The following is a 26,499-nucleotide window of genomic DNA, read 5'->3' as shown; positions in this document are numbered from 1 at the left end:
CAGTCCGGAGAGCCTCCCCTTCCCCAGCCCCTGGGCCTAGGCCAGACAGTTCTGTACCCTGGAGGATGCAGGACAGCAGTCCCAGCTGAAGGCCAGGCACCCAGAGGACCCCTTAGGGACATTAGCCCCCAGCCTAGGACATCTGCCTGTCGGAGGCTGCTCACCATGGGGGTGGGGGGGGGGGAGTCAGGCCGACGGGAGGTGAACCTGCTCAGGGCCCTGAATCTAAAGGACCCACAACAGGGCAGGTTCTGCCCATAGGAGCCAAGGGCATCCATGACTCCAACCTCTGCCAAGTCAGATTGTGTCCCGGCTCAGCATCGTGTCTGGGAGGGGCTGGGCGGCTAGACGTGGATGTCACCCTGTGGTTCAGAAGTGGGCCACGTGCAGACCTGTGCAGGGTGGTGACAGCCCTCCACTCACCCAGACACTGGCCCCCAGGGAGCCAAGCAGTGTACCCTTGTCCCGGAGAGTCTGAGCATGCTGGACACTGGAGGCTGCGGGCCACGCTCCGCCGTGCCCATCTGGCCCCAGGTACCTGCCAGTTTGGCGCCTCCGGCTCGGCAAAGCAGAGGCCAGCGGGGCTGGGAGCAGCCCATCTGCTCCTGCAAGGGCTTGGCGGAGGTGTGAATTCCGGGAGCTGTCAGCGGCCCCAGCCAGAGCCTGGGTCTCCTCCAGGCCGGGCTCCAAGGCCACCATCGAGCCACCAGCTGCCCGGGTCGGGGGTGGGGGGTGGGTATACGGCTGGAGGGCGGGGCTAGCAGGGCGCTCCTGGGTGCAGCCACCCCGGTTGGACCCGAGGTCTGCACCTTGGACGTGAGGGAGAGCGTGTCACCCGGCACTCAGCACCAACACAGCTGCTGGGCCCCACGGGTCCCAGGCCCACCGTACGGCCCCTTTAAGTGCAGCCCCGCCGGCCACCAGCGGGGGCAGCACTGAGCGGCCGGCGGCCTCCGCGCCGCTGCCTCGAAGCTTCTGCCGGTGCCGGGGACGCCGCGGAGCGGAGCCGGGAAGGCGGAGCAGGCGGAGCGGGCGCAGGCCTGCGCAGCCCACCGGGCGCGCGCGGCGGGGAAGCAGCGCCCAGGTAAGGGGTCGCCGGCCGCTGCCCCACGGGCGCTATCACGGGGCGGGGGGCACCCGCAAGGCTGGGGGCCCGCCCCGGAGCTACACCAGCGGGTCCCCACGCGAGGCGCTCAGGGCGGGGGCAGGGCTGTGCGGCGGGGAGGGCCGCGGGAGGGGCTCGTTGGGCCTGGGACCCCCGCAAGGGCCGACCGGCCCCATGACCAAGGGGAGGGGCGTCACCCAGTCCAGCTCCTCACCCCCCGCAGCAGCAGAGCTGGGCTGTCACTTCCCTGGGGCAGAGCGTCATGCCGTGTCATCAGACCCCCAATCCCGGCCTGGCTCTGAGCTTAGGATGGAAAGGGGTGAGAAGGGGACAGTCCTGTGGACAGGGACGGAACAGCGGAGGGCGCAGGGCTAGGATGGGACAGACACCGACGCCCCGTGGCCCTGACCCAGAAGAGCAGACCTGCAGGCAGAAAGCCCCTGGGACACAGAGGGTCGACCTGGCGGCCAGAGATCCTGCCAGGTGAGCACCCAGCCCCCTGCTTGCCCTCACTCAGCCTGGGGCACGCTTGCCCGTTGGTGTGAGGAAGGGGCCGCCAGCATCGCCAGAGACCTGACCCAACCGGGCCAGCCCCCGGGGGCAGCAGCTGGGCCGGTGGCCCAAGCATGAACATTAGCCCAGTGCATAGGGTGGACCCTAGCCCAGCCCCCACTGCGGGGGTAGAGGGACCTCAGGTTGCCATGGAGCCTTCCTGAGCCGCTGTGGAGAGGGCCCTCTCCCGAGAAGCAGTGAACAAGGAGGGGGGCTTTACCCGCCCACCACCCTGCCTCCCCGGCTTGCGGGCTGGCCTGGTGCGCCGCTCAGGGGAAGAGGGGCGGCCATGAGCTCGTGGCTCACGCCCCCACGTGGTCCTGCAGCCGGTTCCTGGCTTCCCAGCTGCAGGGCACAGGCTGCAAAGCTGCAGGGGTTGGGGGGGTACTCTCCAGTCCTTGTCGTGACAACCCCAACAAGCTTGGTGGGTTTCAACCACCCCAAGATACTGCGGATCAGACAAGGTTTCTGCAAAGGAATGGGGGCTTTCAGGCCCAGGTACGCCCTCTGTGGGACATTATCCTGGCCTGGGCACACACAGAGGGTTCAAAGTGGGGCAGGTCAGAACCTGCTGGGCCCACATGAGTGCCCACTGGGGCCTCACGCCTGGGGTTTGGCTCAGGCGACCATTCCCAGTGCAGCAGCCACTGCGGAACTGGAAGAGGGACTCCATGGCCCACCTGGCCAGCCAGTGAGTAGGGAGCCTCAGCAACTTTGTGCAGAGCCAATGAAGTCTGGGGCCCCGGGAGTCCCCCTCGCCTGCCCCATCAGAGGGCCTGCTCTGCGCTGGGCACTAGGAGGGGCTTCAGTCACCAGGGTCTTGTGAAGCCAGCTCCTCCGAAGAAATCTGTAAATAAGGCTTCACATGAGCAGTCATTCCAGCTGGGACCCCTCCCTCCTTCCTGCCCCAGGAGGAGGCTCTCTACCCCAACCTGCCCAAGGGTCACTACTGGGAGCAGAGGGACCATCCAGGGATATGGGGGCAGGAGCTTGGGGACCGCAGCAACAGCATGGCCTTTTTGGCTGACTGGCTCCATCCCAGCAGAAAGTGGCCCCGAAGGGAGGGCCCAGGGGCAAGCGGCAGGACCTGAGTGGCTGGACACCTGGGTTCCTGCAGGTGCTCCTGACGCCGGCATGGAGCAAGAGCCTGCGGCCTCAGCCAAGGCCGGCAGCCAGGACTGCTGCGTCCACTGCACCCCAGGTAAGTGGGGCCGTTGCAGGGGTGTCACCTGGCCTGGGTTGCAGAGGGGCCACCCTGACCCGCATCTCCCACCAGGGCTAAAGTCCCCCAAGGCAGAGTAAGCGGCAACCGCCAGCCTGGGGACCTCTTTTAAGATGACCCGCACGGACCCGCCGGACCTGTTGGTGTCGACCGTGTACCAGGACATCAAAGTGGCGGCCCCCGGGCCCGCGTCGCGGCACTCGCCATGTGAGCGCCCGCCTACTGCGCCCGCGCCTTTCAACAAGCGCCACTGCCGCAGCTTTGACTTCCTGGAGGCGCTGGACGGGGCGCCCATGGAGGCCCGCACAGAGCCGCTGCCCCCAGAGCCTGCGGCGCCGCGCACCCGGCCCCGCGACGGCGAGTCCCGGCGCCGCGCCCGCTCCAAGAGTGCGCCCCGCGTGGCCCCGGGCCTGGCGCCCGCGCCCGCTTCGCCGCCGGTGCTGCCGCGCCGAGGCCGGGAAGCCCAGCGGACGGCGCGGGCAGAGGCATCGCCGCACAGGGAGCCTGCGTACCCCGCGCTGCGCGCGCTCGCCAACGAGCTGCACCCCATCAAGCTGCAGCCGCAACGGGGCGGCCCCGGCCGCATGGCGCCCCTCTGCGCCACCACCGGCCGCTGCGCGCCCCCGGAGCCGCCCGCCGGGCCCGCGCCCCATGTCCGCTGCCGCCTGGACATCAAGCCTGACGACGCGGTGTTGCAGCACACCGCCCGGGGCTCTCGGTCCTGCGGGCCCGCGGAGACCACGCCCTGGGCACGCGTCGCCCCCCAGTTCCACGGCCTCACCGTGCCCGGGCCTCGCCACATGGGGCTCTCGCGCACGCCCACCCCCAGCGACACGTACTGCGCGGACCCCCGGGCGCTGTACTGTGACGGTCCGCTGCCTGGGCACCGGGACTACACGGAGCGCCGAAGCCTGCCCTTCGCCACGCCGCCGGGCCCCACCCAATTCTTCTACACCGAGGAACCCGAGGGCCACCCTGGCGGGTTTCCTGCCAGCCCCGGGCCGCCGCTGGACAGCTACTACGTCAGGCCCTTCCCGTCCGAGGAGCCCCCTGTGCCCAGTCCGAGGCGCAGCGGGGGCTACTATGCGGGGGAAGTGCGCGCCTTCCCGGTCCAGGAACCGCCCTCCCGTTCCTACTATGCGGAGGCGGCGCGAGTCTACGGCGGCCCCCGCTATGCTCCCGAGGAGGCCCGGGCTCACCCCCCTCTCCGCCCCTTTTACACAGAGGACTTCGGACGGTACCGCGACCGCGACGCCCTGGCTCGGACTTACCCCCACCCACGCAACAGCGCCGCCTGGGGTGACTGGGGCCTGCGGCCTTACCGCACCCTGCAGGTCGTGCCTCCCCAGGACTCTGGCGCGGTGCTGGCCTCTTGGCACGGCGGCACCGGCACCAGCCCGCCCCGGCTGGTGACCGACAGCCGCCACTACTCTCGCTCCTGGGACAACATCCTGGCGCCCGGGCCGCGCAGGGAGGACCCCCTGGGCCGCGGCCGCAGCTATGAGAACCTGCTGGGGCGCGAGGCTCGGGAGCCGCGGGGCACATCCCCCGAAGGCCGGCGTCCGCCCGTCGTGGTGAACCTATCCACCTCGCCCAGACGCTATGCCGCGCTGTCCCTGTCGGAGACGTCACTGTCAGAGAAGGGCCGAGCGGGCGAGGGCCTGGGCCGCAACTGGTACGTGACGCCGGAGATCACCATCACCGACAACGACCTGCGCGCCGCCGAGCGTCCGACTGCCAGGGGCTGGGAGCTGCCTGGGGGGCGGCCGCGGCGGTCCCCGCCTGCCGCCCCGGAAGGCCCCACGGGTGGCCGCCAGCGCAGCCTCGAGCAGCTGGACGAGCTCATCACCGACCTGGTCATCGACTCTCGGCCCCCCGCCGGCCCGGCCCCCGACCCCGCGGCTGACGGCCTGGGCCGCCACCTGCGCCGCCTGCTGGACTCTCGGCCCGCCGGCCCCGGGGCGCCCGCGCTGGCGCCGCGCTCACCTCCCGCGTCGGCCGGCAGCGCCGAGGAGCCCGCGGGCCAGGGGCAGGCGGCCGACGCGTCCCCGGAGCCCAGCGCCGACGAGGACGACCTGATGACGTGCTCCAACGCGCGCTGCCGGCGCACGGAGACCATGTTCAACGCCTGCCTCTACTTCAAGTCGTGCCACAGCTGCTACACCTACTACTGCTCGCGCCTGTGCCGCCGCGAGGACTGGGACGCGCACAAGGCGCGCTGCGTGTACGGCCGCGTGGGCAGCGTGTGCCGCCACGTGCTGCAGTTCTGCCGGGACAGCGGCCCGGTGCACCGCGCCTTCTCGCGCATCGCGCGCGTCGGCTTCCTGTCGCGCGGCCGCGGCGTGCTCTTCCTGGGCTTCCCGAGCCCGGGCTCCGCAGACAACTTCCTGCGCTTCGGCCTCGAGGGGCTGCTGCTGTCGCCCACCTACCTGTCCCTGCGCGAGCTGGCCACGCACGCGGCGCCCCTGGGCAGCTATGCGCGCGAGCTGGCGGCCGCCGGGCGCCTCTACGAGCCGGCCGAGTGCTTCCTGCTCAGTGTGTCGGTGGCCGTGGGCCCCGGCGCCGCGCCCCCCGGCGCCTCCGGCCGGCCCGCGCCCGCGCCGCGCAGCCCTGGGCCCACGGTACGCAAGTTCGCCAAGGTGGCGCTGGCCGCCGGCAGCCCCGCGCGTCCGCCCCCGGCCCGGGGTCGCGAGCCCGACATGGAGACGCTGATCCTGACTCCGCCGCCCGGCACCGCCGGCCTGGACCAAGAGGGCGAAGCAGGCCGGCGCGCGCGCGAGGTGGCCTTCATCCACATCCAACGCGAGCTGCGGCTGCGCGGCGTCTTCCTGCGCCACGAGTTCCCGCGCGTCTACGAGCAGCTCTGCGAGTTCGTCGAGGCCAACCGGCGCTTCACGCCCACCACCATCTACCCCACGGACCGGCGCACCGGCCGCCCCTTCATGTGCATGATCATGGCCGCCTCCGAGCCACGCGCGCTGGACTGGGTGGCCAGCGCCAACCTGCTGGACGACATCATGTGAGCCTCGGGGTAGCGCCCGGGCTCCGTCCAGCCCGCTCAGGGCCCGCCCCCTCCGACCCCGCCCAGTCCACGTGGGGCCCACCCCCGAGCGGCGCCCCGTCTACTCAGACACCGACCGCCCGGTCCACCCCAAGCCCACCCCGAGCCCCGCGCAGTCCACCGAGGGCCTGTCCCCGAGCCCCGCTGCCTACTCAGACCCCGCCCAGCCCACCGGGAGCCCCGCCCAGCCCCTCAGGCCGAGCCGAGCTCCCCGCCAGTCTTCCACCTGTTCGCCACAAGCTCCGCCCAGACCCCCTCCCTTTGGAGGTCACAGGCCCCGCCTTGCCCTCCCCCTCCCCCAGCTAGCCCTGGGGCCTCCCCGGAGGCCGGTCCTCGGCCCCTTGGTGCTCCCCGCTGGGAGGCGGGGTGGGCCTGAGGGCCGCCCGGCCCTGCCTTCAAGAGGACGGGTCACTACTGCAGACCCCACCGCAGAGATCCGGTCAGCCCATTCCCTGACGCCCACGATGCCTCCCGGGAACCTCCCCAGGCCGGGTAGATCAGAGCCTAATCCCGTCCTTTTACGTGCCTCCACCCGTTTCCTGTGGTTTGGGGTCTCCCCTTGCTCGGAGGCCGGTCCTCTCTGGAGGACACCCTGACTAGTCCCGGTGTGTTCGTGTCCCGAGCAGAAAAGGCTAGTGGGGGCCCTGCACGGCCCGTTCCCGCTGGCTCAAGCCCGGGCTAGAGAGACCACAGCGGGACCCCGAGCGCGCACCTTGGCGGCGCTGCCCGCCCTCCGGCCGCCCTGTCGTGGGCCCTCGCAGGAGAGTTTGGGACAAGCAGCAATGGAGGGGTACCCGGAGGTCTTCAGGCGTGGCGCAGGACACCAAGACAGAGGAGGGGACCCCCCGGGAGGGGGAAAGAGGACGTGGGTGCGGACGCCGGCAGGATCCAGCCGAGAGCGGAGTCCTGGCAGGGCGTGAGTCAGGCTGTCTGTCTGCCCAACACGGACAGGAGGCTCCTGGCTGGGTGCCGGGGCAGAGTGGGAGGGCGGGAGAAGACGCGCAGGGTGGATGAGCGGGAGGGACCGCAGAGGCGGACCAGAAGGGGCTCCGAGCCGCCAACGTAGGGAGGACAAAAAAGATTGGACGTTCCCCGTTCGGAGCGGGCGCCGTACCGAGCTAGTTGACCAGGGCGGAGTCCACCGGAGGGATGGGGGTTTGACTACACGGACGCCCCGCGCGCTTGCTCTGGCCTCGCCCGATGCCGTGCGCTGGAGACGCGAGGCTGGCGACCCGGCTCGGCTCCGGCTCCGGCTCCGGCTCCGGCTCGGCTCCGGCTCCGGCTCCGGCTCGGCTCCGGCTCCGGCTCGGCTCCGGCTCCGGCACCGGCTCCGGCTCGGCTCCGGGAGCGCACACTCGTTGGCCCACCGCCCTGGCTCCATAAGGGCGAGTGATCGTAGTCCCCGGGCCTCGCAACAGCCCTCCTGGGGCTCCCAGCACCCCCGTCGCGGCCAGAAGAGACCATCAGTTGAATTGCGAGCGCCCCCTAACCCCTGTTCCCGGCTCTCGCCCCCGCCTCGTGCACTCCCGCCCATCCCCCCACAACGCCCGCGCGCCCGCCTCGGCCCGGCGCGTGGGCACCGGCCACGGGCCCAGCTCGCCCCACCCGCCTTCGCGGCCTGCCGGGCCCGGCCGCCGTGCCCCCTGCCCGCGGGCCCCAGCTTTCCGCCCGACGCCCGGGGGCTGGCTGGCCAGGAGTGACCCTGGACAGGGATTATGTCCAGGGCCGAACGCTTTCGAACCAAGTAAAACAACTCAAATGTGGCAGCGCTTGCTCTTTGGGGGCGGGGGAGGCGTGGGTGGGACCGGGAGGGCGGCCCGGGTGGGCTGGGCGCCGGGGAGGAACGGGGAGGGCCTTGGGGTGCGGCGGGAGGAGGGAGAGGGAGGACTCGGGACGCGGTGGGGGACGGGGAGGGAGGCCTTGGGACACGGGCGGTGAGGGGACGGGGAGCGGTCAGGGCCTCGCGGGCCGCCGAACCCCCGTGGAGGAGCCCGCCCCCGAGCCCGCCGCCCACGCCGCCTCCCAGGCCCCGCTGGAAAGAACTGCCCGCTTGGCCGGGTTGCACCCCCACCCACTCCGGGTTCGCTGTTCTCCTTTAAGAGGGACCCGCGTGGCCGCAGAGGTGCAAGGAGCTAGGTTGCCATTGGCCAGGCCGTGCTGCAGGTGGGCGGCCCGATTGGCTGAGGCTCTGGGCCCCAGCACGCATGCCCCCGCGCGATTGGTCCCGGGCTCCCAGAGCCCGCCTCCCGCGGGGATGACTCAACCCGGGCTCGCGGGGGGAAGGGCCGCGGCCGGCAGGGAACATGGCGGCGGCGGACCTCGCCCGGATCGCCGATGTGGACATCGATTCCGACGGCGTCTTCAAGTACGTGCTGATTCGAGTTCACTCGGCGCCGCCCTCCGAGGCCCCGACCGGGGAGAGCAAGGAGATCGTACGCGGCTACAAGTGGGCCGAGTACCATGGTGAGGGCGGGGCCGGAGGGCGTTTGCGGGGCGGGGCCAGCCGGCTCGGGGGCGGGGCCGGGGCGGGGCGGGGCGGGGCGGGGCGGGGCTGACGGCGCGAGGCGATCCTGTGCCAGGTCTGACCCTGAGCTGGCTCAGGGGAGTCAGGGTCCTGGAGGGCAAGGGGCTGCCGTGGCCCGACCCCCGTCTCCTAGTGCCAGCGCCCTTGCCCGGGTGCACCCCTTCCTCCGTCTCGTGGCGTCCCAGCGTGGAGGAGCTGCTCTCCCGCGGAAGGAGCTGCTCCCAGCCGGAGCGTCCGGTGCCCTGGCCGCCCAGGGGCCGCGGCGGGTGCTGAGCTGCCTTCCCTGTCCCAGCTGACATCTATGACAAGGTGTCGGGCGAGATCCAGAAGAAGGGCTATAGTTGTGAGTGCCTGGGAGGCGGGCGCATCTCTCACCAGAGCCAGGACAAGAAGATCCACGTGTACGGCTACTCCATGGTGAGCCCCGAGGCGCCCCGGGTCCAGAGACCAGCTCTCACCAGCACCCACTGCCCTACCCCCAGGAGGCCTGCAGGGCTGGGGTCTCTGGGCTGTGTCAGCTGCTGACTCCTTCCTCCAGTGTCCTGCCCATTTCCCACGTGGAGTGGGAGGGAGGCCCCTGCCTGCCCCTCAGCCCTGGGGGGCCGTCCTGTTCCTACACGAGGCCTGGCTGGGCCGTCACTGTCCCCCAGCTCTTGGAGACACTCCACGTTTTGGCGTGAAGCACAGCAGCCTCTCCCTCTTCCTTCTCCAAGCCGCAGTGGTGACTCCATCTGTCTCGTCACCTGGGACAGCGCCCTGGCTCACCATGGCAGCCACCTTTCTGCAGGAGAGCTCCCCGGGGCAGGCAGGGAGGGATGGCTGTGTTTGGCTCCACCCAGGGATGCCCCCCAAGCCGGCTGCTTGGTGTTGCTGTTGATGGACACCCAGAGCCAGGACGGGTCTGTAACATTGGCTTCTCTCTCCAGGGTTATGGTCGTGCGCAACACTCCATCTCCACTGAGAAGATCAAAGCCATGTACCCTGATTACGAGGTCACCTGGGCCGATGATGGCTACTGAGGCCTGCCCAAGGGGCCAGCTGTACTCCCTGGCCAGGACACCAGCCTGGCCCAAGTGCCCCACCTTACCTCACCCACAGGAATTAAACATGTTATCACCGTGCTGTTGCCCAGATGCTGTGTGTCTTGATTTTTCTGTTTTGGGGTGTGTGGCAGAGAGCCGGAGGTGGCCCTGGAAACAACAGGGCCCCTGCAGGCTGCCCCTCACCTGGCTCCACATCTGGGGGCCCCAGGGAGTGGCAGTGCACACTCAGCCCTTTGTGGTCTGATAAGGGGGCCCTGCACTGCTGTCCCTCTTTATGGCCTGATGACTCGCATGTGGCTCCTACGTCCAAGGACATTTGGGAGGAAACTCTGAGCCCTTGCGCAAGTAAGTAGCACCAGGTCCCTCAGGGCCAGCGGACATCAGTGTCTCCACATGATCTGCCGCTGGCAGTCACACGTGACGTGACCCAGGACCCCTTCCAAGACCAGGTCCCAGGGCACCTGCTCAGCTCCTTCTCCAAGTAAATGGCTGAGGCCTCAGAGTTGGAGCTGGGAGCCCCCCTCCCGAGACCGCCTCCCCTTCTCCCTGTGCAGGGCTGTGGGGCACCAGCTGTGGCAAGCAGATATGGTATCGGGTGGGGAGGGCCAGGTACCGCTGGATGTGCCCGTCCCCTCGGCTCCCTGTGAGCACAGGTGCCATCTCATGGCGCATGCCCTCTGTGAGCCCACGGGAGCCTCAGGGTCGCCGCTCCGGGCAGGGGCTGTTGTGACCACACGTCACCGATGAGGAGACAAGCTCTGGAGGTCTCACCGTGGTTGATGGCAGCCAGATGCCGGGGGCTGTGCCTGGCAGCGCCCAGCCACACTGCCTGGAACATTCATCGGATCAGTGACTGTCATTTATACATGGCTAAGCCATCTGGAAGCCGTGGACTGAGTTACGGAGGATGAAGCCCCTGGGTGCTTGGGGCCAGGGACACAGTTGGCACACGCTGGGCTCCCCCTCTGAGCTCCAGGAGACCTCAGAGCCTGACAGGGTCGGCGATGTGGCCGCAGCCAGAGCCACTGCAGCCCGTCCCACCCCTGCCGGGCCTACACCAGGCAGGCCTGGGCGGCGGTGGGCACAATGACTGTGGCCCGACCTTTGGTCTGAAGGAGCCAGGCAGGTGGGAGCTAACCTCGGCCAGGGGCCCCTTTCCTGGACCCTTTTACAGCCGGATGTTCATCCTCCCCCACACGGGGTGGGGCTCTCTGATGGGCAGCAGGTACAGAAGGGGCCCAGGCCCCACTGCAGGCGGCACAGTCCGTCCGTGGGGCCACGGGCAGATAACCGGGCAAAAGGGCCACAGGTTGCCCAGGGCGCACACCGTCTGTTCCCACTGGCCCGGCCATGCCTCTGCCCGGCTGCTTCCTGCCTGTCCTGGTCCTGCTTGTGGGTGAGTTGTTGGCTCCGGCTGCTAAGGCAGAGCCGGGCACAGGTGCTGGGCCTGCAGGGGAGGAGGGGTACTAGGCCCCGGGTGAAGCTGGTGGGAGAGTGCGCAGGCCAAGTCGTCGAGAAAGGGGCAAGAATTCTGCTTCCTCTGGCCCCACTGTCCGTAGGTCCCAAGGCAAGACCCTAGTCCACCACTCCTAGACACACGGAGGCTGAGGAGAGGGCGGGGGCCCCTCCTGGGAACTGCTCCAGCCCCCTCCTCGGCCGCTGCCCCCCACTGGGGGCCCTTGGCCCTGTGCTCCCATCGCCCTACGCAGTCACCCTCTCCCAGGCCAGATGGACTCTGAAGGGCCCGGCTGGGAGCCCCAGGTGGCCGGACCCGCCCTCTCCCCACCTGACCTCTTGACCCGAGGCCCCAGAGCAGGCGAACAGCATCGCAGGTTTCCCTGGGACTGGGGGGCCACCCTGCCTCCAGCCACCCAGCTGTCTCTCTGTCGGCAGCTGGGCCCCTAGGCTGGACTGGGGTCCCCAGCAACTGCAGGGCCCCCCGCGAGGCCACATGCAACTTCGTGTGTGACTGCGCAGGCTGCTCCGACGAGACCCTCTGCGGTGAGCCAGGGCCGAGCAGGGGCGGGCGGGCGGGCCCACGACAGGCAGCCACTGACCTCCCACTCTCCAGGTTACCACGGAGCCTCGCCCACCCTGGGCGCCCCCTTCGCCTGCGACTTCGAGCGGGACCCGTGCGGCTGGCAGGACGTCAGCACCTCAGGCTACAGCTGGCTCCGAGACAGGGCAGGAGCCTCCCTGGAGGTTCTGGGGCCTCGCTCGGACCACACCCTCGGCACGGACCTTGGTGAGGCCTGGCTGGGTCCCCAGAGCGCCGCCTCCCCTCTTTCTTCCCAGCCCCGTGTCCTGACCTCTCTGCTGGGCCAGGCTGGTACATGGCTGTCGGCACCCATCGTGGCAAAGAGGCCTCCACAGCTGTCCTGCGCTCCCCTGTCCTGCATAACGCAGCCCCCACCTGCGAGCTGAGGCTCTGGTTCCACGCGGCCTCTGGAGGTGGGTGCCCGGGACCCTACTGCCGGGTGGGTGCTCTGAGGGGAGAGACCCAGAAAGGAAGGAAGGCTGCTGCAGAGCCTGGGAGGGCCCCAGTAGGAGGGACAGCATCGGAGGGCTGGACCCAGGGAGCAGCCCTGGGGCCTGAGTTGCCCCAGGGACCCCCCATCCCCCATTCCAGATGTGGCTGAACTGCGGCTAGAGCTGACCCACAGGGCCGAGACCTTGACCCTGTGGCAGAGCTCCGGGCCCTGGGGCCCAGGCTGGCAGGAGCTGGTGGTGGCCACTGGCCGTATCCGGGACGACTTCCAGGTGAGCTAGGGATGGTCTGGGTACTGGCGGCAGCAGGGAGGGTCTGAGCCTGGACTTAAGTCCTAAGGGCCCCACTCTTTTCAGGTGACCTTCTCTGCCACTCGAAATGTGACCCACAGGGGTACCGTGGCCTTGGATGATGTGGTCTTCAGGGGCTGTGGGCTGCCCAGTAAGGCCCCCCTGCCATGGGCCCACACTGGGGGGGGGGGCTCACCTGCTCACACCCAACTCGGTCGGTCTTGAGCCTCTCCCCCAGCTGCCCCGGCCCCTGCAGTTGGGGGTCACGGTGAAGGGCTGCCCCTCGCCCATCTCAGCCCCCCAGGCACACTGCCCTCTGGGGCATCACCATTGTGGAAACATGGCCTGTGTGGAGTCCCACCAGTTATGCGACGGAGAGGACAACTGTGGGGACAGCTCGGACGAGGACACGCCCATCTGCCGTGAGCTGGAGGGGCTGCTGCGGACCATCCAGAGAACATGGGGTGCTGGGGCGCGGGGGCGGGTCACGGAGAGGCCCTGCTGACAGTCTGAGCGCCCCGCCCCTGTCCTCCAGGCCACCACACCACCACCGACTTTGAGACGGGCCTGGGCCCGTGGAACCACTCGGAGGGCTGGGCCCGGAACCGCAGTGCGGGCGCCAGGCACCCAGCCTGGCCACGCCGGGACCACAGCCAGAACAGCGTGCAGGGTGAGGCCCGCCGGGGAGCGCCGGTCCTCACCTCCCGGAGCCCCGCCAGCCCTGCCCACACCTGTCTCTGCCCAGGCTCCTTCTTGGTCTCCACGGCCGAGCCCAGCGCCCCCGCCGTCCTCTCCAGCCCCGAGTTCCAAGCATCGGGGGCCCACAACTGCTCGGTGAGGCAGGGGACACAGGGTGGCTTGTCCGGGGGGCCTGGGCTGGCAGGTCTGCCTCACCTTGCACGGCTTCTTCTCAGCTCACCTTCTATCACTACCTGCACGGGTCCGTGGATGGCTCCCTGCAACTCTTCCTGCAGACTCGGAGCCCAGGCTCCCCCCAGGTCCCCGTCCTGCTGCGCAGGCGCCATGGGGAGCTGGGGGCCGCCTGGGTCCGAGACCGGGTGGACATCCAGAGCCAGCACCCCTTCCGGGTGAGGCCAGAGAGAGCAGTGGCTGGAAGGGGGAGGGTGGGCACGTGGGAGGTGCGGGGGGCCCCCAGAGCTTGAGCAGAGGAGCTCGGGGGGCAGGGTGCTGGCCCGGGTCCCTCCAGGCTGCCGCAGCAGAAGGCTGGTCCGCTTGTCAGTGAGGTCATCCTCCAGGGAAGGAGCCGTCATGATCACAGCCCCTCTTGTGGGGCTGTGGGAGGGCAGTGACCAGAGACGGTGTCCGGTGACATGGAAAGTAGAAGACGGGGCGCGGGCTGGAGGGAGCAGCGCTGGGGACGGTAGAGGGTGCTGGGGTGTGCCCTGAGCCGCCTCCGTGCCCTCAGATACTGCTCACTGGGCACACCGGCCCAGGTGGCGTTGTGAGCCTGGATGACCTCATCCTGTCGGACCACTGCCAGCCAGTCCCAGGTGGGCCCGTGAGCCCCTCCCTCCCCAGCAGGAGCGCCACTCCGGTCCGCCTGACCCCTGCTTTGCCTCCACAGACATGTCCAGTCCGCCCCCTGGGCTCTGGGCCCCGGCCCCTGGGCCCCAGCTGTCCAGCCTGCGGCCCCAGGACTTCTGCGAGCCGGGACATCTTTCATGTGGGGACCTGTGTGTCCCCCCAGAGCAGCTCTGCGACTTCCAGCACCAGTGCGAGGCGGGCGAAGACGAGCAAGAATGCGGTGAGGGGCGCCCCGGGCGGCGGGAGGCGGGGCCCGCCTTCCTCCGCACCCTCCCGCTCAGCGGGCCACTGTTCCAGGCACCTCGGACTTCGAGCCCCCCGCGGCCGGGGGCTGGGAAGACGCCAGTGTGGGGCGGCTGCAGTGGGGGCGTCTCCAGGCCCAAGAGAGCGGAGGCCCGGGTGCGGGCAGCAGCGGGGCCGCTGCGGGTGAGGCCCGAGCCCCCTGCCCACGAACCCTGTCCCCACGGGGCTCCTTGCTCTGCCTCTTCCCACTAGGGACCGTGTCTGCGGTGGGGGTCCCTGGCAGGAACTGGCTCTGAGCAGCCTCGCTCTTCCTCAGGGCACTTCCTGTCCTTGCAGAGGGCCTGGGGACAGCTGACGCCAGAGGCACGGGTCCTCACACCTCCCTTGGGCCCCTCGGGCCCCCGCTGCAAGCTCCGCATGGCTTACTATTTCCACGGTGACCCCCAAGGTACCACGCGGGGGCTGGCGAGAGCTCCCCAGTGCACCCTGTCGGGGGGGAGGGGGACGGGGGGGCGGGCCGGGTGGATCCACCAGGACCCCCTCGCCCAGGCTTCCTGGCACTGGTCGTGGTGGAGGGTGGCCGCCGGGAGCCCGTGTGGCAGGCCCCAAGCAGCAGCGGCGACTGGAAGGCGGACACAGTCCTTATCGGGGCGCGCCGCAGGCCTTTCCGGGTGAGGAGGACAGCCTGGGGGGGCGGCGCTCACCAAGCCGGGCCTGATTTAACAGCCCCTCCCTTGTGCTCCTGCCTCAGCTGGAGTTCGTCAGCCTGGTGGACTTGGATGGCCCTGGCCAGCAGGGTGCTGCAGTGGACGATGTGACCTTGGAGGACTGCAGCCCCGTGACGGCCACCGAGAAGGACTCAGGTCCCAGTCCCTCCCCAGGGGCCTCCCACCCAGACCACCCAGACGGACCCCTGGGAGCCCTCGCCCCCTCAGGACACAGGAGGCGCCTGGTGGTGCTGGGCTGTGCTGACCCCCCCGGTCCCCCCAGAGGTCTCCTGTAACTTTGAGCGGGACACTTGCGGCTGGCACTCCGGCCACCTCACAGATGCCCACTGGCGCCGAATCGAGAGCCGTGGGCCTGGGTACGACCACACCACAGGCCAAGGTAGGGTGGGGGCACCCAGGCCTGGGGAGCAGCTCTCAGAGTCAGGGAGCGGGTGGAGGGCAGTGCGCCCATCCTGGCCAAGCCCATCCCGGAAGCTGGCATCTTTGCGGCTCAGACCGGTGTCCCTATGGCAGGCTACTACTTGCTCCTGGATCCCACGGACCCCCCGGCCCGGGGCCCCGGGGCCCACCTGCTCACCCAGCCCCAGGCCCCAGCAGCCACCCAGGAGTGCCTCTCCTTCTGGTACCACCTCCACGGGCCCCAGATCGGTGAGTGATCCTCGGGCTGGGCGAGGGCTCCTTCTTCTGCCTCTCCAGAGCCCTGGAGGAGAGGCAGGAAGCCACCAGGAGCCAGACTCTGGCCCTCTCCCCCCGCCCCCTGCATCTAGGGACACTGCGCCTGGCAGTGAGGCGGGAAGGAGAGGCAGAAACCCTCCTGTGGTCGCGGAGCGGCACCCATGGCAACTGCTGGCACAAGGCCTGGGCCACCCTGCACCACCAGGCTGGCTCCGGCGCCAAGTACCAAGTGAGGCCCCACGCCTGGGGGGGCGGGGAGGCCAGGCAAGGCCCCCCGCCGCTGACACCCCTGGCCCCCAGCTGCTGTTCCAGGGCCTCCGAGATGGCTACCACGGGACGATGGCGCTGGACGACGTGGCTGTGCGGCCTGGGCCCTGCTGGGCCTCCAGGCGGTGCTCCTTTGAGGACTCGGCCTGTGGCTTCTCCAGCAGCGGCCAAGGCCTCTGGACACGACAGACCAATGCCACGGGCCATGCCTCCTGGGGCCCCCGCACCGACCACACCACAGAGACGGCTCAGGGTACGTGGCAGGGGTCAGGGGTGCCCGGGGGAGTCAGACGCAGGCTGACATTGGCACCCCCCAGGACACTACATGGTGGTGGACATGAGCCCACATGCCCTGCCCCGTGGCCACGTGGCCTCCCTGACCTCAGAGGAGCACCAGCCTCTGACCCAGCCCGCCTGCCTGACCTTCTGGTACCACCTGAGCCTCAGAAACCCAGGTGAGGAGCGGCAGGGGCTGCCCAGGAGCCCCCAAGGGGCTATTCCTTGTGGCGGCTGCTGACTGGGCTGGCCATGTGCTGGCGGCAGGCACCTTGCAGGTCCACGTGGAGGAGGCCGGGAGGCAGCAGGTGCTCAGCCTCAGCGCCCACGGGGGCTTTGCCTGGCGCCTGGGAAGTGTGGACGTGCAGGCGGAGAGGGCCTGGAGGGTGAGTGTGGGAGGCAGGGGGCCTTCTCCCCTTCGAGGGCGGTCCGGACCCCGGAGGCGGCTCCCCCCCACCCCCCCGTGCCATGCAGGTGGTATTTGAGGTGGTTGCCGCTGGTGTGGAGCGGTCCTACATCGCACTAGACGACCTGCTGCTCCAGGACGGGCCCTGCCCCCGGCCAGGTGGGAGCACCTCCCCTGCCCAACCCTCGCACGTGCTCCAGACCAACCCCAAGACGCCTGGTCCGGCCCTGGACCAGAGAGGGGAAACGGGGGCAGCCCTGCTGACCTGCCCAGGTCTCTCGCAGCTTCCTGTGACTTCGAGGCCGGCCTGTGCGGCTGGAGCCATCTGCCCTGGCCCAGCCTGGGAGGGTTTAGCTGGGACTGGAGCAGTGGGGCCACGCCTTCCCGGTACCCCCAGCCCCCCGTGGACCACACTCTGGGCACAGAAGCAGGTGGGTCTGAGATGCGGAAGGGGCCCCGGAGCCACACACAGTGCCAGAGGCACACGCCCCACCTCACCGTGGGCCAACGAGCCCAGCCGGTCCAGGCTCCCACCCCCGTCGGCGGGGTCCACGCCAACCCATCAGCTGGCCTGGAGCCCTGCCCTCTCTCATTTCCAGGCCACTTTGTTCTCTTTGAAACCGGTGTGCTGGGCCCAGGGGGCCGGGCGGCCTGGCTGCGCAGCCAGCCTCTGCCTGCCACCGAGTCCTCCTGCCTCCGATTCTGGTACCACGTGGGTTTTCCGGAGCACTTCTGTGAGTGCAGCTGGGCCTCCAGCGCCTGGGTGGCAGGAAGAGCTGGGGCCAGGAGCAGCCCTGACCTGCCCTGACCCCCGCTTGCAGACAAGGGGGAGCTGAGAGTGATCCTGAGCAGCACGCAGGGCCAGCTGGCCGTGTGGAGCGCCAGCGCACACCGGCGGCACCAGTGGCTGGAAGGCCACGTGGAGGTGGTCAGTGCCGAGGAGTTCCAGGTGAGGCCTGGCGGCCCTTGAGCCTGGAGATCCCAGAGGCCTCCGACAGGGCCAGCCTCCTCTAGCCCACACAACCCCTTCTCCCTCCCGGTCAGATCGTGTTTGAAGCCACACTAAGCGGCCAGCCGGCCCTGGGGCCCATTGCCCTGGACGACGTGGAGTATCTGGCCGGGCAGCCCTGCCAGCGGCTCACATCCAGCCAAGGTGAGCCCTGCCCAGGTCCGCCAGCTCTGTTCGTGCTTGGGGCCCCCGTCGGGCACAGCAGCTCATGGCCCACGTGGCTGCCAGTGGCAAGGCTTCCAGCCCAAGAGGCCAAGAAAGTCACCAAGATCGCCCCCCCCCCCGTCCACTCCCTTTTTTAAAGATTTATTCATGTGCGGAGAGAGAAGGCTCCTGTGGGAGAGCGGGCGGGCGGAGGAGGGGCGGAGGAGGGACTTTCAAGCCGACTCCCAGAGCAGGGAGGGCAAGCCGGGTGAGACCATGATCTGAGCTGAAGTAAGACTCCACACGTAACCAAGCCACGCAGGCACCCATCTCCTCTCCTTCTGGGCTGGGCCACCCTGGTCCTTGGTCCCTCGGGAGCCCAGCCAGGTCTGCGTCCCCTTCCTGGACCGGCACTGCATGCCCTCACTCCCGCAGAGGGGGCGGGCGCTGCGCAGACCCTGCAGCAGGTGCCCCGTTCCACCAGAGACCATCACCAGCCTGGTTGTGGAGCTCTTGCTGGCTGTCTCTTGGTGACAAAGAGGCGGGTCTAGCTTGGGGCCATCTGAACAGAGCAGCTACCTGCCAGGTCCCTGGCCTCAGCCTGGCGCCCCCCTCCAGCCTGCTGGGGCCTCAAGGACGGGCCATCTCACGTGTCCTCAGCTGTCGGGGCAGGGCTGATGGGCAGGGCTTGAGTCCCAGGGCTCACATGCCCACGGCACACAGGGGACACAGCACTGGCCGCATCGGTGCCAACCATCGTCGGCAGCGCCCTCCTCGTGCTCATCGTCCTGGTGCTGATTGGACTTGGGGGATGGCGCTGGTTGCAGAAAGAGAGGAGTTGCCCCTCCCGGGCCGAGACAGCAGCCATGGCCCCGGGCTTCGACAACATTGTCTTCAATGCGGTAGGCACCCCTGGGTGAGGCCAGCGGGCAGGGGAGACTGCGGGGAAGTCCTCCTGGCCTGGCCTGGCCGGCTGGGGGTGCCTACATCCCTCACCACTCAGAGGCTCCCTTCCTTCCATCTAGGATCATGTCACCCTGCCGGCTTCGCTCACCGACCCCCAGTAGATGGCCCAGAGACTGGCTCCCCAGATAAGCACCCCCCGCCAACCGCAGTCCTGTCCAGGGAATAACACCTGCCTTTCCCCCAGGATCCCTGGAGCCCCCAGGCTGTGACCCTGCACAGAGACTGCCACCCACGTGCCTGGGGACGGTCCTCACCCCAACAATAAATGCCCTGGCCTGTGAGGGCAGCCCCCACTTACTGGCTGAGGTCCGTGCCTCCTGCCGGGTCAGCCGCAAAGAGGGCTCCCAGGGCTCCGCAGCTGAAAGCATGTACTTGGGGGTGCCTCCCACGCATCTCAGGGACTCGGTGACCACACCAGACAGGACCCGGGGCCAGAGGCACAGAGACACACAGACACACACAGTGCACCGTGATAAGCCCGTGCCCCAGGCCCGGCAGTCACCCCAACACTCAGGTGGCCCAGCCCATGGGATCCTGACCCAAGCCCCGTCCCTGCCTTGCTGGGTGTTTCCGCATCTGACTTAGGACAGGGAAAGACCCCCACAGTGCAGGCGACGGACCGAGGAGCAAACGCTTATCTGGGTATAAGGGGCCACAGAGTGGGTCTGGGTGGGGGGGCGATGCTCTGCTGTGTCCACGATTCTAAATAAAGGTCCCACGTCCACTGTCCCACGGTAGAGGTCCTGTGTCTTAAGGGCCCCCATGTCCACCATCCCATGGTCAAGTTGAAGTGGTCCCCAAAATGATGTGTCTCAAAACACAGGTCACTCGATGCCCTGTGATGCCGCTGAGGTCACTGGCAGGCCAAGCTGAGGTTCCTGCCGTCCTCACAGGCTCTGAGAAGGAAGGCCACCCCTGTCTCTGAGCTGTTAGAGCCCCTGGTGTGCCACATACCCTCCCTAATAAAACGGAACAGAATCTCTCCAGTCCAGGAAGGGTCCTCCTGGCCACCCACACAGCCAGGTGCTCTCCGCCTACCTGCAGGAAGGCCCCCCCCCTTGCCATGCCAGGCCACTGGGGAGCCCAAGCCAGGGGAGCACATGGGTCTGGTGCCCCGAGGCAACGCCCACAAAGCGTCCCAGCAAAGGGTGACAAGGAAACAGCGCTGCAGAGTGACCTTCACGGTCCTCAGGCACCACCCCCCACCCCCACCACGGCATGTCACAAAACCCGTGTCCTCCTATGCTGGGGGCCAAAGTGGCGCGCTGAAGGCGTGGCCGACCGCACTAGACAGACCGACTCTCCACCAGCAGGAAGCGCAACAATCGTTTATTGGCTTCCCTGAAGGCCGGACCGGAGACAGCATCTGTTCTTCCCATCGGGCCGCCCCACCCCACAGCCCCCGCCAGCGTGAGGTGGTCCCACTCAGAGCCCCCCGGGGAGTCACCCCAAGACTGGGCAGACACTGGGGATGAGAAGGAAAGAAGATCAGGAGAAGCAATACTTCGCAAGGTTTTGTGTGACAGCAGGTATGGACAGAGGGAGTTCCTGGGCAGGGCCGGCGCCCCGCGTCCCGCTCGGCCGTGTGAAGAGACCCGCGCTGGCGCGGGTGGTCAGGGGAACCGGCCGGACGAGACCAGCCGGAACGCACTGATTTCGAGGCTTTGCGTTCATTTCGCCCTTGGCCCCTTCTCAATCGGCTTCCCGATGTCCTTCCCCCGGAGCTTGAGGCCTGAAAGAGCCATTGGCCCACTCACCGCCGCGGCGGCCACTCCAGGACCGGAGAGGCGGGACAGCACACGGCGCTCCCAGCCATCCCCCCAAGGTGGCAGCAGCACCCACCCCACCCTGTGAGCCCCAGCCCCGTCCTCCACAGGAAGGAGCCGCGGAGAGAGCATGGGGGCCAAGGACCGCCCCCTCCGGTCCTGGCTGGGCCCAGCCCACAGTCCAGGCACCGGCTAACCTTCCAGGGTAGAGGGCAGCTGGGCCCTCCCAGAACTAGGGCTCCAGTGCTCTGGGAGCTCCATGTGCTCGGTGCCACACCGACACCACGGCGCAGCCACTGAGCCTTCTATCCACAGGCCGGAGGGCGCTGGCCAGCAACAAAGCAAGGGCATAGCGGAAACGTGAAAGCCGGGGGGGGGGGGGATGACACTCAGACAACACACTCGGGAGTTTCTTAAGGGTCTGGAGAATTCCGCAGCCTCGGGGGCCTTCCTGTGCTCGGTAGTTGCCCTGTACCTGGTCAGGCAGCAGCAGCAGGGACCCGACAGAGGACCAAAGGACACTTACCGATAGCTCTCTCAATTTTGCCCAGAACCTGGTTATTAGGAATGGCCCGTCCACTCTCGTAGTCTGCGATGACCTGCGGCTTTTCGTTGATTTTCTAAAGAGACGGATTTTGCCCATGACAACTCCAACAACGGCAGGTCACAAAATGAGCACACAGCCAAGGGAGTCGCCACGAGCACCACCTTCCGTGGCAACACATGGCCAAGGGCCTTCCTAGGTGCCTGCCCTCAGAGGCCCCGGGGTCTGCACACGATGGAAGCCATGCCACATTCAGGAGATAATGACAGCTCGGCTGATACAGCTTCCCCAGGGGCTCCCAGGGCCAAGCGCCACTAAAAGCCACCCCCAGCCGTGCAGCGGTGCGTTCGGACCACCGACCTCCCACCTGCCCAGCCGCAGCCTGGGAGGAAGGGCCCTGCCGTGCTCACCGTCGCCAGGTCCTTCTGCGTCAGCCCCTTGCTCTGCCGGCCCTGCTGGATCACCTTGCCCACCTCCAGGGTCACGCGGTCGTGGTGCAGCTCCTCGGTCTCCCGGTCGAGCTTGGCCGTGTTCTTGGTGATCGAGTGCTGTCTGTTCTGGCCGGCGGCCCCTGCACCGGCGAAAGCAAAGCACAAGGTTTGCCACGAACCCCCAACAAAGCCATTTCAGAACAGGAAGCGGGCCCACAGGCGGCCTGTGCCACGGTGACCCCGGAAGCCAGGCACCGGAACACAGGGAACCCCACAGGCTGAAGAGCACGGGGCGCAGAACCTCGTGTGAGTTCTCGCCTGACTACGCCCAGCACCGCTGCTCTGCTAAGACCCCAGCCCACCTCCAGCCCCCCGCAGCCGTCCCGACACCCCGGGGGCACGGCAGGTGTGCGGATGCCTGGTGCAGAGAGCGCCCGACGGCACCCGCGTCTGGTGAGGAAGCACACTACTCACATTTCTTGGACGTCTCCACATCCTCTCCACGTCTCTGAGCCGCCAAGATGGCCTAAAAACGCGAACACAGTTTCCGGTCAAAATCCGATCTGCAGACACCAGCGCCGGCTGCTGTGGGCCGGTCAGTCCGCTGTGCACGTCCAGGGCCTGTGCAGCCCAGGGAGCCTGGCCCGCAGCTCGTGTCCTGAAGCTCTGTCCAAGCCAGAGGAGCAAGGCCGAGTCGACAGCCCGAGCTCTGCACACAAAACCCTCCGCCCTCCGGTACCGCGAGCTGACGACGGATCTTCCGCAGAAGCAGCAAGGGACAAGGGACGCCCGGAGCTGGCCGGCATCAGACTCGGCCACTCCGACTCCTAACACGAGAGCCACGGCCCACGCCCCCAAACGTCGCCAGCAAGACCAACACCCTGTGACCTCCACCCGCCAAATGTTAGGAAGAGGTACTTCCCGACTGGAACGCCTCACAGAGGCCACGGGGCCGAGACAGCGGTGGCACGTTCAGAGACGCTTCCAGCACGTGTCCACGTGACTGCTAGCTCGTACTGCTTAGCTTCCTCGGGGAGAAAGGACAGTGGGTTTGGTTCTGACCCCGCAAGCGAGCAACTCAGGGCAGGTCAGGGAATGCCAGTTCCCGGGGCTGCAGCTAATCCTGACCCAGACCCGGCCGGCGGGTGTAGGCCCAAGACCCCCGAGGGTAGAAACTTAGCAGGGGGGCACTGACCAGCATCTCCACACTTGCATCGGACTCACACGTGAACTGGGGGTAGATAAGCCAAGCTAGGAACCTTCTCTCCCTCCAGAGCCTGTCACCTTCGCTCCAGTGACCCAGAAGCAGAGTCCACCTGTGCCCTGGGTCTCTAGGCCACCCCGGTGCAGGGACAGGGGCTGCCCGCATCCCAAAACAGGCCTCAGTGAGGCTCCACAGCCAGCCTTGGGTGGGCCAAGCACTGGCAGAGGAGACCCTGAGTGCACCCAGGCGGCGGCCCCCTATCTGCGCCCCAGTCCCTCGGGGGGTACTCCCCCTCCCCCGGGCCCCTGCTCACCCCATCCCCGCTGTCACTGGCCACAAGCCCACCCGGGCCGCATTCAGAGCCTCCACGACCTGGGGCCTTACCTGGGCCTCCCCACCACGCACGCATCACTGGCCCCAAACACTGCTGGACCCTTCCACAGCCCTCCCGGCCCAGCGGTCCACGCCCCCACCCCCGTCCTCCCCCGTCCTCCCCCCACCCCTCCGGCCCCCCCACGCTCTGCGCCCAGGCCCTCCCTCTCCCTGGCCCCTGGCCCTGGCCCCCACCCGACCTCCGTCGCACACCGTCTGCGCCCGGCCGTCTTCCCTGCCCCGGTCTCCGGCCTCCCGTCCCGGGCGCCACGCCCTCGCCCCCGGCCCTGGCTGGCCCAGCGTCGTCCTGGCCCCCGCAGCCCCGGTGTCCAGCCTCGGCCCCGCCCCGCCCCCCGCCCGCGCCCGGCCCCGCCCCGCGTCCTCCGCCCGGCCGCCCTGAGCCCCGAGGCCCGCCCGGCGCCGCACCTGCTTGGACTTGGCCTGGGCGGCCGTGGGGCCCTTCTTGCGCAGCACCGTCACCGTGTCCCAGTCGCTCTCGGCCATGGCGGGCGGGCAGGTCCGGCGGTCCGTCCGGCGGCTCCGCGGCAGCTGCTGGAGACCCGGCGACGCGACGTCCCCTCGTCGCTCGGCCGCTTCCGGCGCCGGCCGCCCGCCCGCCCCCGCGTCCCCATTGGCCGGCGGCCCGGGGGGGCGGGCACTTCCCGCGGCTCCCGCCCAATCCTCGCCCGGCTCGTCCCCGCGGGCGGCGGGCGGCGGGCTGCGCGCGACGTGGGGCGGGAGACGTCGGGGCCGTGCGCTGTCAGGGCGCGGAGGGGCGGGCGGGGAGCGGGGAGCGGGGAGTCCCGCCGCGGAGCGGGGGCCTCGGGGGGGGCGGGGCGCCGAGGGGACGGGGGCGCGGGTAGGGGAAGGGAGGAGGAGGAGGGGTGCGGTGCGGCCGCGCAAGGGAGAGGGTGCGGTGGGAGGGGCCGGTGCTTGGGACGCGCCCGGAGGACGGGACCCCCGGAGCCGCGGCCGGTGCAGAGGGGGCTGCGGGGGAGCTGCTGTGGTCTCGGACGCAGGGTGCGTGCTCTGTGCGGCCGCCCCGCGTGCGCCCTGCCGTCGGGTCCGCGCCGTCGGGTCCGCGCCGTCGGGTCCGCGCCGCAGCGGGGCTGGGGCGGGCCTCGAGCCTGTGCACTTGGAACCGCTGAAAACACACGTAAAACCGTAAAAATAAGGTGACAAAAGGTTACAAAAGAGTATTCTTCCGTAGCGTGTGTCGCTCGTGTGACCTTCGAAACGCGCCTCCCTTTCCCTACAGTAGTGGACAGCCCTTTGCGGTAACGGATGGACAGAAGGTCTGACACGCACCACAGGCATCACAGAATTTGAGAAAAAATAACATTCGTGTGAATTAACAAGTGCGTCTCCTTCACGCTTTTGCTTACGTTTTCGGGTGTATTTTCCTTGGACGCCGGGTCATGGCTTTCCAGAACTGTTCCTGTGAAAAACCGGGACTGCTCAGACACTTCCCCAGGGCGCTTGGTAGGATCTGGATCCGATGCTGGTCCTGATGTTGGTTTGGGTGACACCTGGGGCTCCGCACAGAGCTCCTCCAGGATGTCTGATGAGTGCGGTCCCCACCCAGACAGAAGAAAGGCGAACGGTGTATTAGGTCGTACCTACTGGTCAACGAGCCACTCATCAGCGGAGACGGCTTCTGGTTTACCCTGCTGTTGAGGGGAACCAAGTCCTCCGCTCGCAATTCACAGACTGATTTCTGGTTCACACCACAAATCTTGTGGCTTCCTCACGTCCACGGGCTTATGCTGTGCAGGGGGTAATTGGCAGCCACAGAACACTACCCACCCCAGGAAAGGCAGGCAAGACTGAGCATCATAAAACATCCCATAAACCCCAGCTAAGCACATCCCCACTCAAGGTTGCCCTAGTGGGGTCCCCAAAGCGCTTGTGATCGGCCAGAAAGAGAGACGAAGGAACAACCCGTGTGAAAAGAGGCTGCGTCTTAGCTAACGGTGTTTAAATAAGTCCAGGAGCTTCACCGGCATTTGGCCGTGTGACCCCTGCTGAGCTCTCAGCAGGAGCCGGTGCATCGGAGTGTTGCAACCCTGGTTGGCTCAGACCCAGAGAACAGTTACCTAGACCTCCGTGTCCTCTGTCTGTGCGGGGGTCTGCCATCTAGCCTTTGGTCAGGATGCCAGGCCTGAGGCTGCAAAGACTTCCAGTGCCTCTGTCCTTGTGGCACTCTCTCTGACCAGGACACGGGTGATGCAGGGGTCTGTACCCCACCCCCGACACCTATGCTTACCTGTGCACACCCTCCCCTGGCCCTGGGAGCTTCCCATTTCCTCAGCGTCCCGGGACGAGTAGCCTCAGGCTTGCAGCTGCAGCAGCTGTCAGGAGAACCAGCTCGAGCAGCTTCCATCTTCCCTCCAGGGGCGCCTCGCCAGTCACGGTAGTGACCCTTCTGCCCGCGCCGTTCGCAGTAAGCAGTCTACCGGTGCTACCCACTCACCTTCATACGTGGAGACGAGCAAACAGTAATGGCGCCTTCCGGAAGGCAAAAAACGGAGCCGTTTCTGTATTTCTAATATAAAGTTTAAATATTGTATCCCTAATGAAAAACGAACACTGTTACCAACTAAAAACTGTCTAGTAAAATGTCACGAATGTGAGAGTCTGCATACCTCAAGAGGGAAGGGTTATTCACACATCTCAGGACTATTCACGGTTAGGGCGGCAGACAGACGCTAAGGTGTTTCTGTGATTCCCCCTCCTGGCAGTCCAGCCTTTGTGCGAGCCCCGCCCCCTCTAAAATATCTTTTTTTACTGTAGTCAATACACTTAACATGAAATTACCATCGTCACCATTTTGAGCTTACAGCTTAGTGTTAGATGTACTTGTGCTGTTGGGAAACCGTCCCTATCCGTCAATGCCATGACTTCGTTTCGTAGAACAGAACTCTGTCCCCCTTCGCTAACTTCTTATCCCGCATGCCCCCCCACCCCACCACAAGCCCTCGGCAACCTCCATTCTATGATTCTGCGATTTCAGCTCTTCTAGGGACCTCCAGCAAGTGGAATCCTACAGTATTTGCCCTGTTGTGACTGGCTCTCTTAGCAGTGTCCTCAAGGCTTACGGGTCTTACAGCAGGTGTCAGACCCTCCTTCCTTTCTGTGGGGGACACTATTCCGTGGCCTGTACAGTCCTCGTTCTGTCCCTCTGTCCACTCATGGGCACCGGCTGCTTCCCCCATTAGCTCTTATGAATAGAGGTAGAATTTCATGATGTGGTTTTCTATCCCAATCATTTGCTCAGCACTTTGGGCCTTCTGAGTTTAGAAAATAATGCTCTTTGGTTTGGGGATATTTTCTTGTGTTATTATTTTTTTTTTTTTAGATTTTATTTATTCATTTGACAGAGATCACAAGTAGGCAGAGAGGCAGGCAGAGAGAGAGGAAGCAGGCTCCCTGCTGAGCAGAGAGCTCGATGCGGGGCTTGATCCTAGGACCCTGGGATCATGACCCAAGCCGAAGGCAGCGGCTTAACCCACTGAGTCACCCAGGCGCCCTCTTTTTTTTTTTTTTTTAATAACATCTTCTCTCTTGTCAGCTTCCACTCCCAGGAACCCCTAAGATGTTAGAGTCCATTACTGAGACCCTAATGTTCTTGTTTCTAT

General features: G+C 67.4%; 4 protein-coding genes across 12 annotated transcripts; 3 read left to right on the top strand and 1 right to left on the bottom strand.

Annotated features, from left to right (window-relative positions):
- Positions 1-851: 851 nt before the first annotated feature.
- Positions 852-6,089, top strand: AJM1 (apical junction component 1 homolog). 9 transcript variants are annotated; one of them, XM_059142514.1, is made up of 4 exons: positions 853-1,084; positions 1,414-1,588; positions 2,775-2,858; positions 2,934-6,089. In XM_059142514.1, the coding sequence occupies exon 4, from the start codon at positions 2,993-2,995 to the stop codon at positions 5,900-5,902; it is 2,910 nt and encodes a 969-aa protein (XP_058998497.1). In that variant the 5' UTR covers positions 853-1,084; positions 1,414-1,588; positions 2,775-2,858; positions 2,934-2,992; the 3' UTR covers positions 5,903-6,089. The 9 variants fall into 9 exon arrangements, with proteins under 9 accessions (XP_058998504.1, XP_058998497.1, XP_058998496.1 ...); XM_059142513.1 differs by having other exon boundaries at positions 2,703-2,858; XM_059142515.1 differs by having other exon boundaries at positions 2,700-2,858.
- A 1,763-nt stretch (positions 6,090-7,852) lies between these two features.
- Positions 7,853-9,597, top strand: PHPT1 (phosphohistidine phosphatase 1). Its single transcript, XM_059142537.1, has 3 exons — positions 7,853-8,403; positions 8,757-8,881; positions 9,391-9,597. Exons 1-3 carry the CDS (start codon positions 8,244-8,246, stop codon positions 9,481-9,483), a joined length of 378 nt encoding a protein of 125 aa, XP_058998520.1. The 5' UTR covers positions 7,853-8,243; the 3' UTR covers positions 9,484-9,597.
- Positions 9,598-10,857: 1,260 nt separating this feature from the next.
- MAMDC4 (MAM domain containing 4) lies at positions 10,858-18,908 on the top strand. The gene is made up of 29 exons (XM_059143014.1): positions 10,858-10,903; positions 11,401-11,508; positions 11,579-11,752; positions 11,833-11,958; positions 12,137-12,267; positions 12,352-12,436; positions 12,582-12,707; positions 12,821-12,955; positions 13,031-13,119; positions 13,200-13,373; positions 13,712-13,796; positions 13,871-14,050; positions 14,128-14,256; positions 14,390-14,521; positions 14,623-14,744; positions 14,825-14,936; positions 15,064-15,180; positions 15,315-15,449; positions 15,569-15,705; positions 15,777-15,996; positions 16,061-16,198; positions 16,287-16,405; positions 16,494-16,584; positions 16,710-16,856; positions 17,025-17,159; positions 17,247-17,374; positions 17,470-17,578; positions 18,302-18,480; positions 18,604-18,908. Exons 1-29 carry the CDS (start codon positions 10,858-10,860, stop codon positions 18,643-18,645), a joined length of 3,651 nt encoding a protein of 1,216 aa, XP_058998997.1. The 3' UTR covers positions 18,646-18,908.
- Positions 18,909-19,857: 949 nt separating this feature from the next.
- EDF1 (endothelial differentiation related factor 1) lies at positions 19,858-23,479 on the bottom strand. The gene is made up of 5 exons (XM_059142536.1): positions 23,288-23,479; positions 21,760-21,811; positions 21,265-21,425; positions 20,837-20,930; positions 19,858-20,276 (listed from the first exon to the last, which is right to left on the bottom strand). The coding sequence occupies exons 1-5, from the start codon at positions 23,363-23,365 to the stop codon at positions 20,215-20,217; spliced, it is 447 nt and encodes a 148-aa protein (XP_058998519.1). The 5' UTR covers positions 23,366-23,479; the 3' UTR covers positions 19,858-20,214.
- Positions 23,480-26,499: the final 3,020 nt, after the last annotated feature.

The sequence above is a fragment of the Mustela lutreola genome, chromosome 12 (assembly GCF_030435805.1).
Source record: "Mustela lutreola isolate mMusLut2 chromosome 12, mMusLut2.pri, whole genome shotgun sequence".
Taxonomy (NCBI): Eukaryota; Metazoa; Chordata; class Mammalia; order Carnivora; family Mustelidae; genus Mustela; species Mustela lutreola.
Note: the sequence above shows the minus strand (reverse complement) of the source record. Positions and strands in the feature narration are given on the sequence as shown.

What these genes read in the sequence shown, in the direction of transcription:
- AJM1 (XM_059142521.1), top strand. Translation starts at nt 2,993, where the DNA reads ATGACCCGCACGGACCCGCCGGACCTGTTGGTGTCGACCGTGTACCAG.
- PHPT1 (XM_059142537.1), top strand. Translation starts at nt 8,244, where the DNA reads ATGGCGGCGGCGGACCTCGCCCGGATCGCCGATGTGGACATCGATTCC. An exon ending in CAAGTGGGCCGAGTACCATG is followed by an intron (nt 8,404 to 8,756) that starts GTGAGGGCGGGG and finishes TCCCTGTCCCAG; the next exon opens with CTGACATCTATGACAAGGTG. An exon ending in ACGTGTACGGCTACTCCATG is followed by an intron (nt 8,882 to 9,390) that starts GTGAGCCCCGAG and finishes TTCTCTCTCCAG; the next exon opens with GGTTATGGTCGTGCGCAACA.
- MAMDC4 (XM_059143014.1), top strand. Translation starts at nt 10,858, where the DNA reads ATGCCTCTGCCCGGCTGCTTCCTGCCTGTCCTGGTCCTGCTTGTGG. An exon ending in CGAGGACACGCCCATCTGCC is followed by an intron (nt 12,708 to 12,820) that starts GTGAGCTGGAGG and finishes CCTGTCCTCCAG; the next exon opens with GCCACCACACCACCACCGAC. An exon ending in CGGGGGCCCACAACTGCTCG is followed by an intron (nt 13,120 to 13,199) that starts GTGAGGCAGGGG and finishes GCTTCTTCTCAG; the next exon opens with CTCACCTTCTATCACTACCT.
- EDF1 (XM_059142536.1), bottom strand. Translation starts at nt 23,365, where the DNA reads ATGGCCGAGAGCGACTGGGACACGGTGACGGTGCTGCGCAAGAAGGGC. An exon ending in CCCAGGCCAAGTCCAAGCAG is followed by an intron (nt 21,812 to 23,287) that starts GTGCGGCGCCGG and finishes TCGCGTTTTTAG; the next exon opens with GCCATCTTGGCGGCTCAGAG. An exon ending in CAAAATTGAGAGAGCTATCG is followed by an intron (nt 20,277 to 20,836) that starts GTAAGTGTCCTT and finishes TGGCTCTTTCAG; the next exon opens with GCCTCAAGCTCCGGGGGAAG.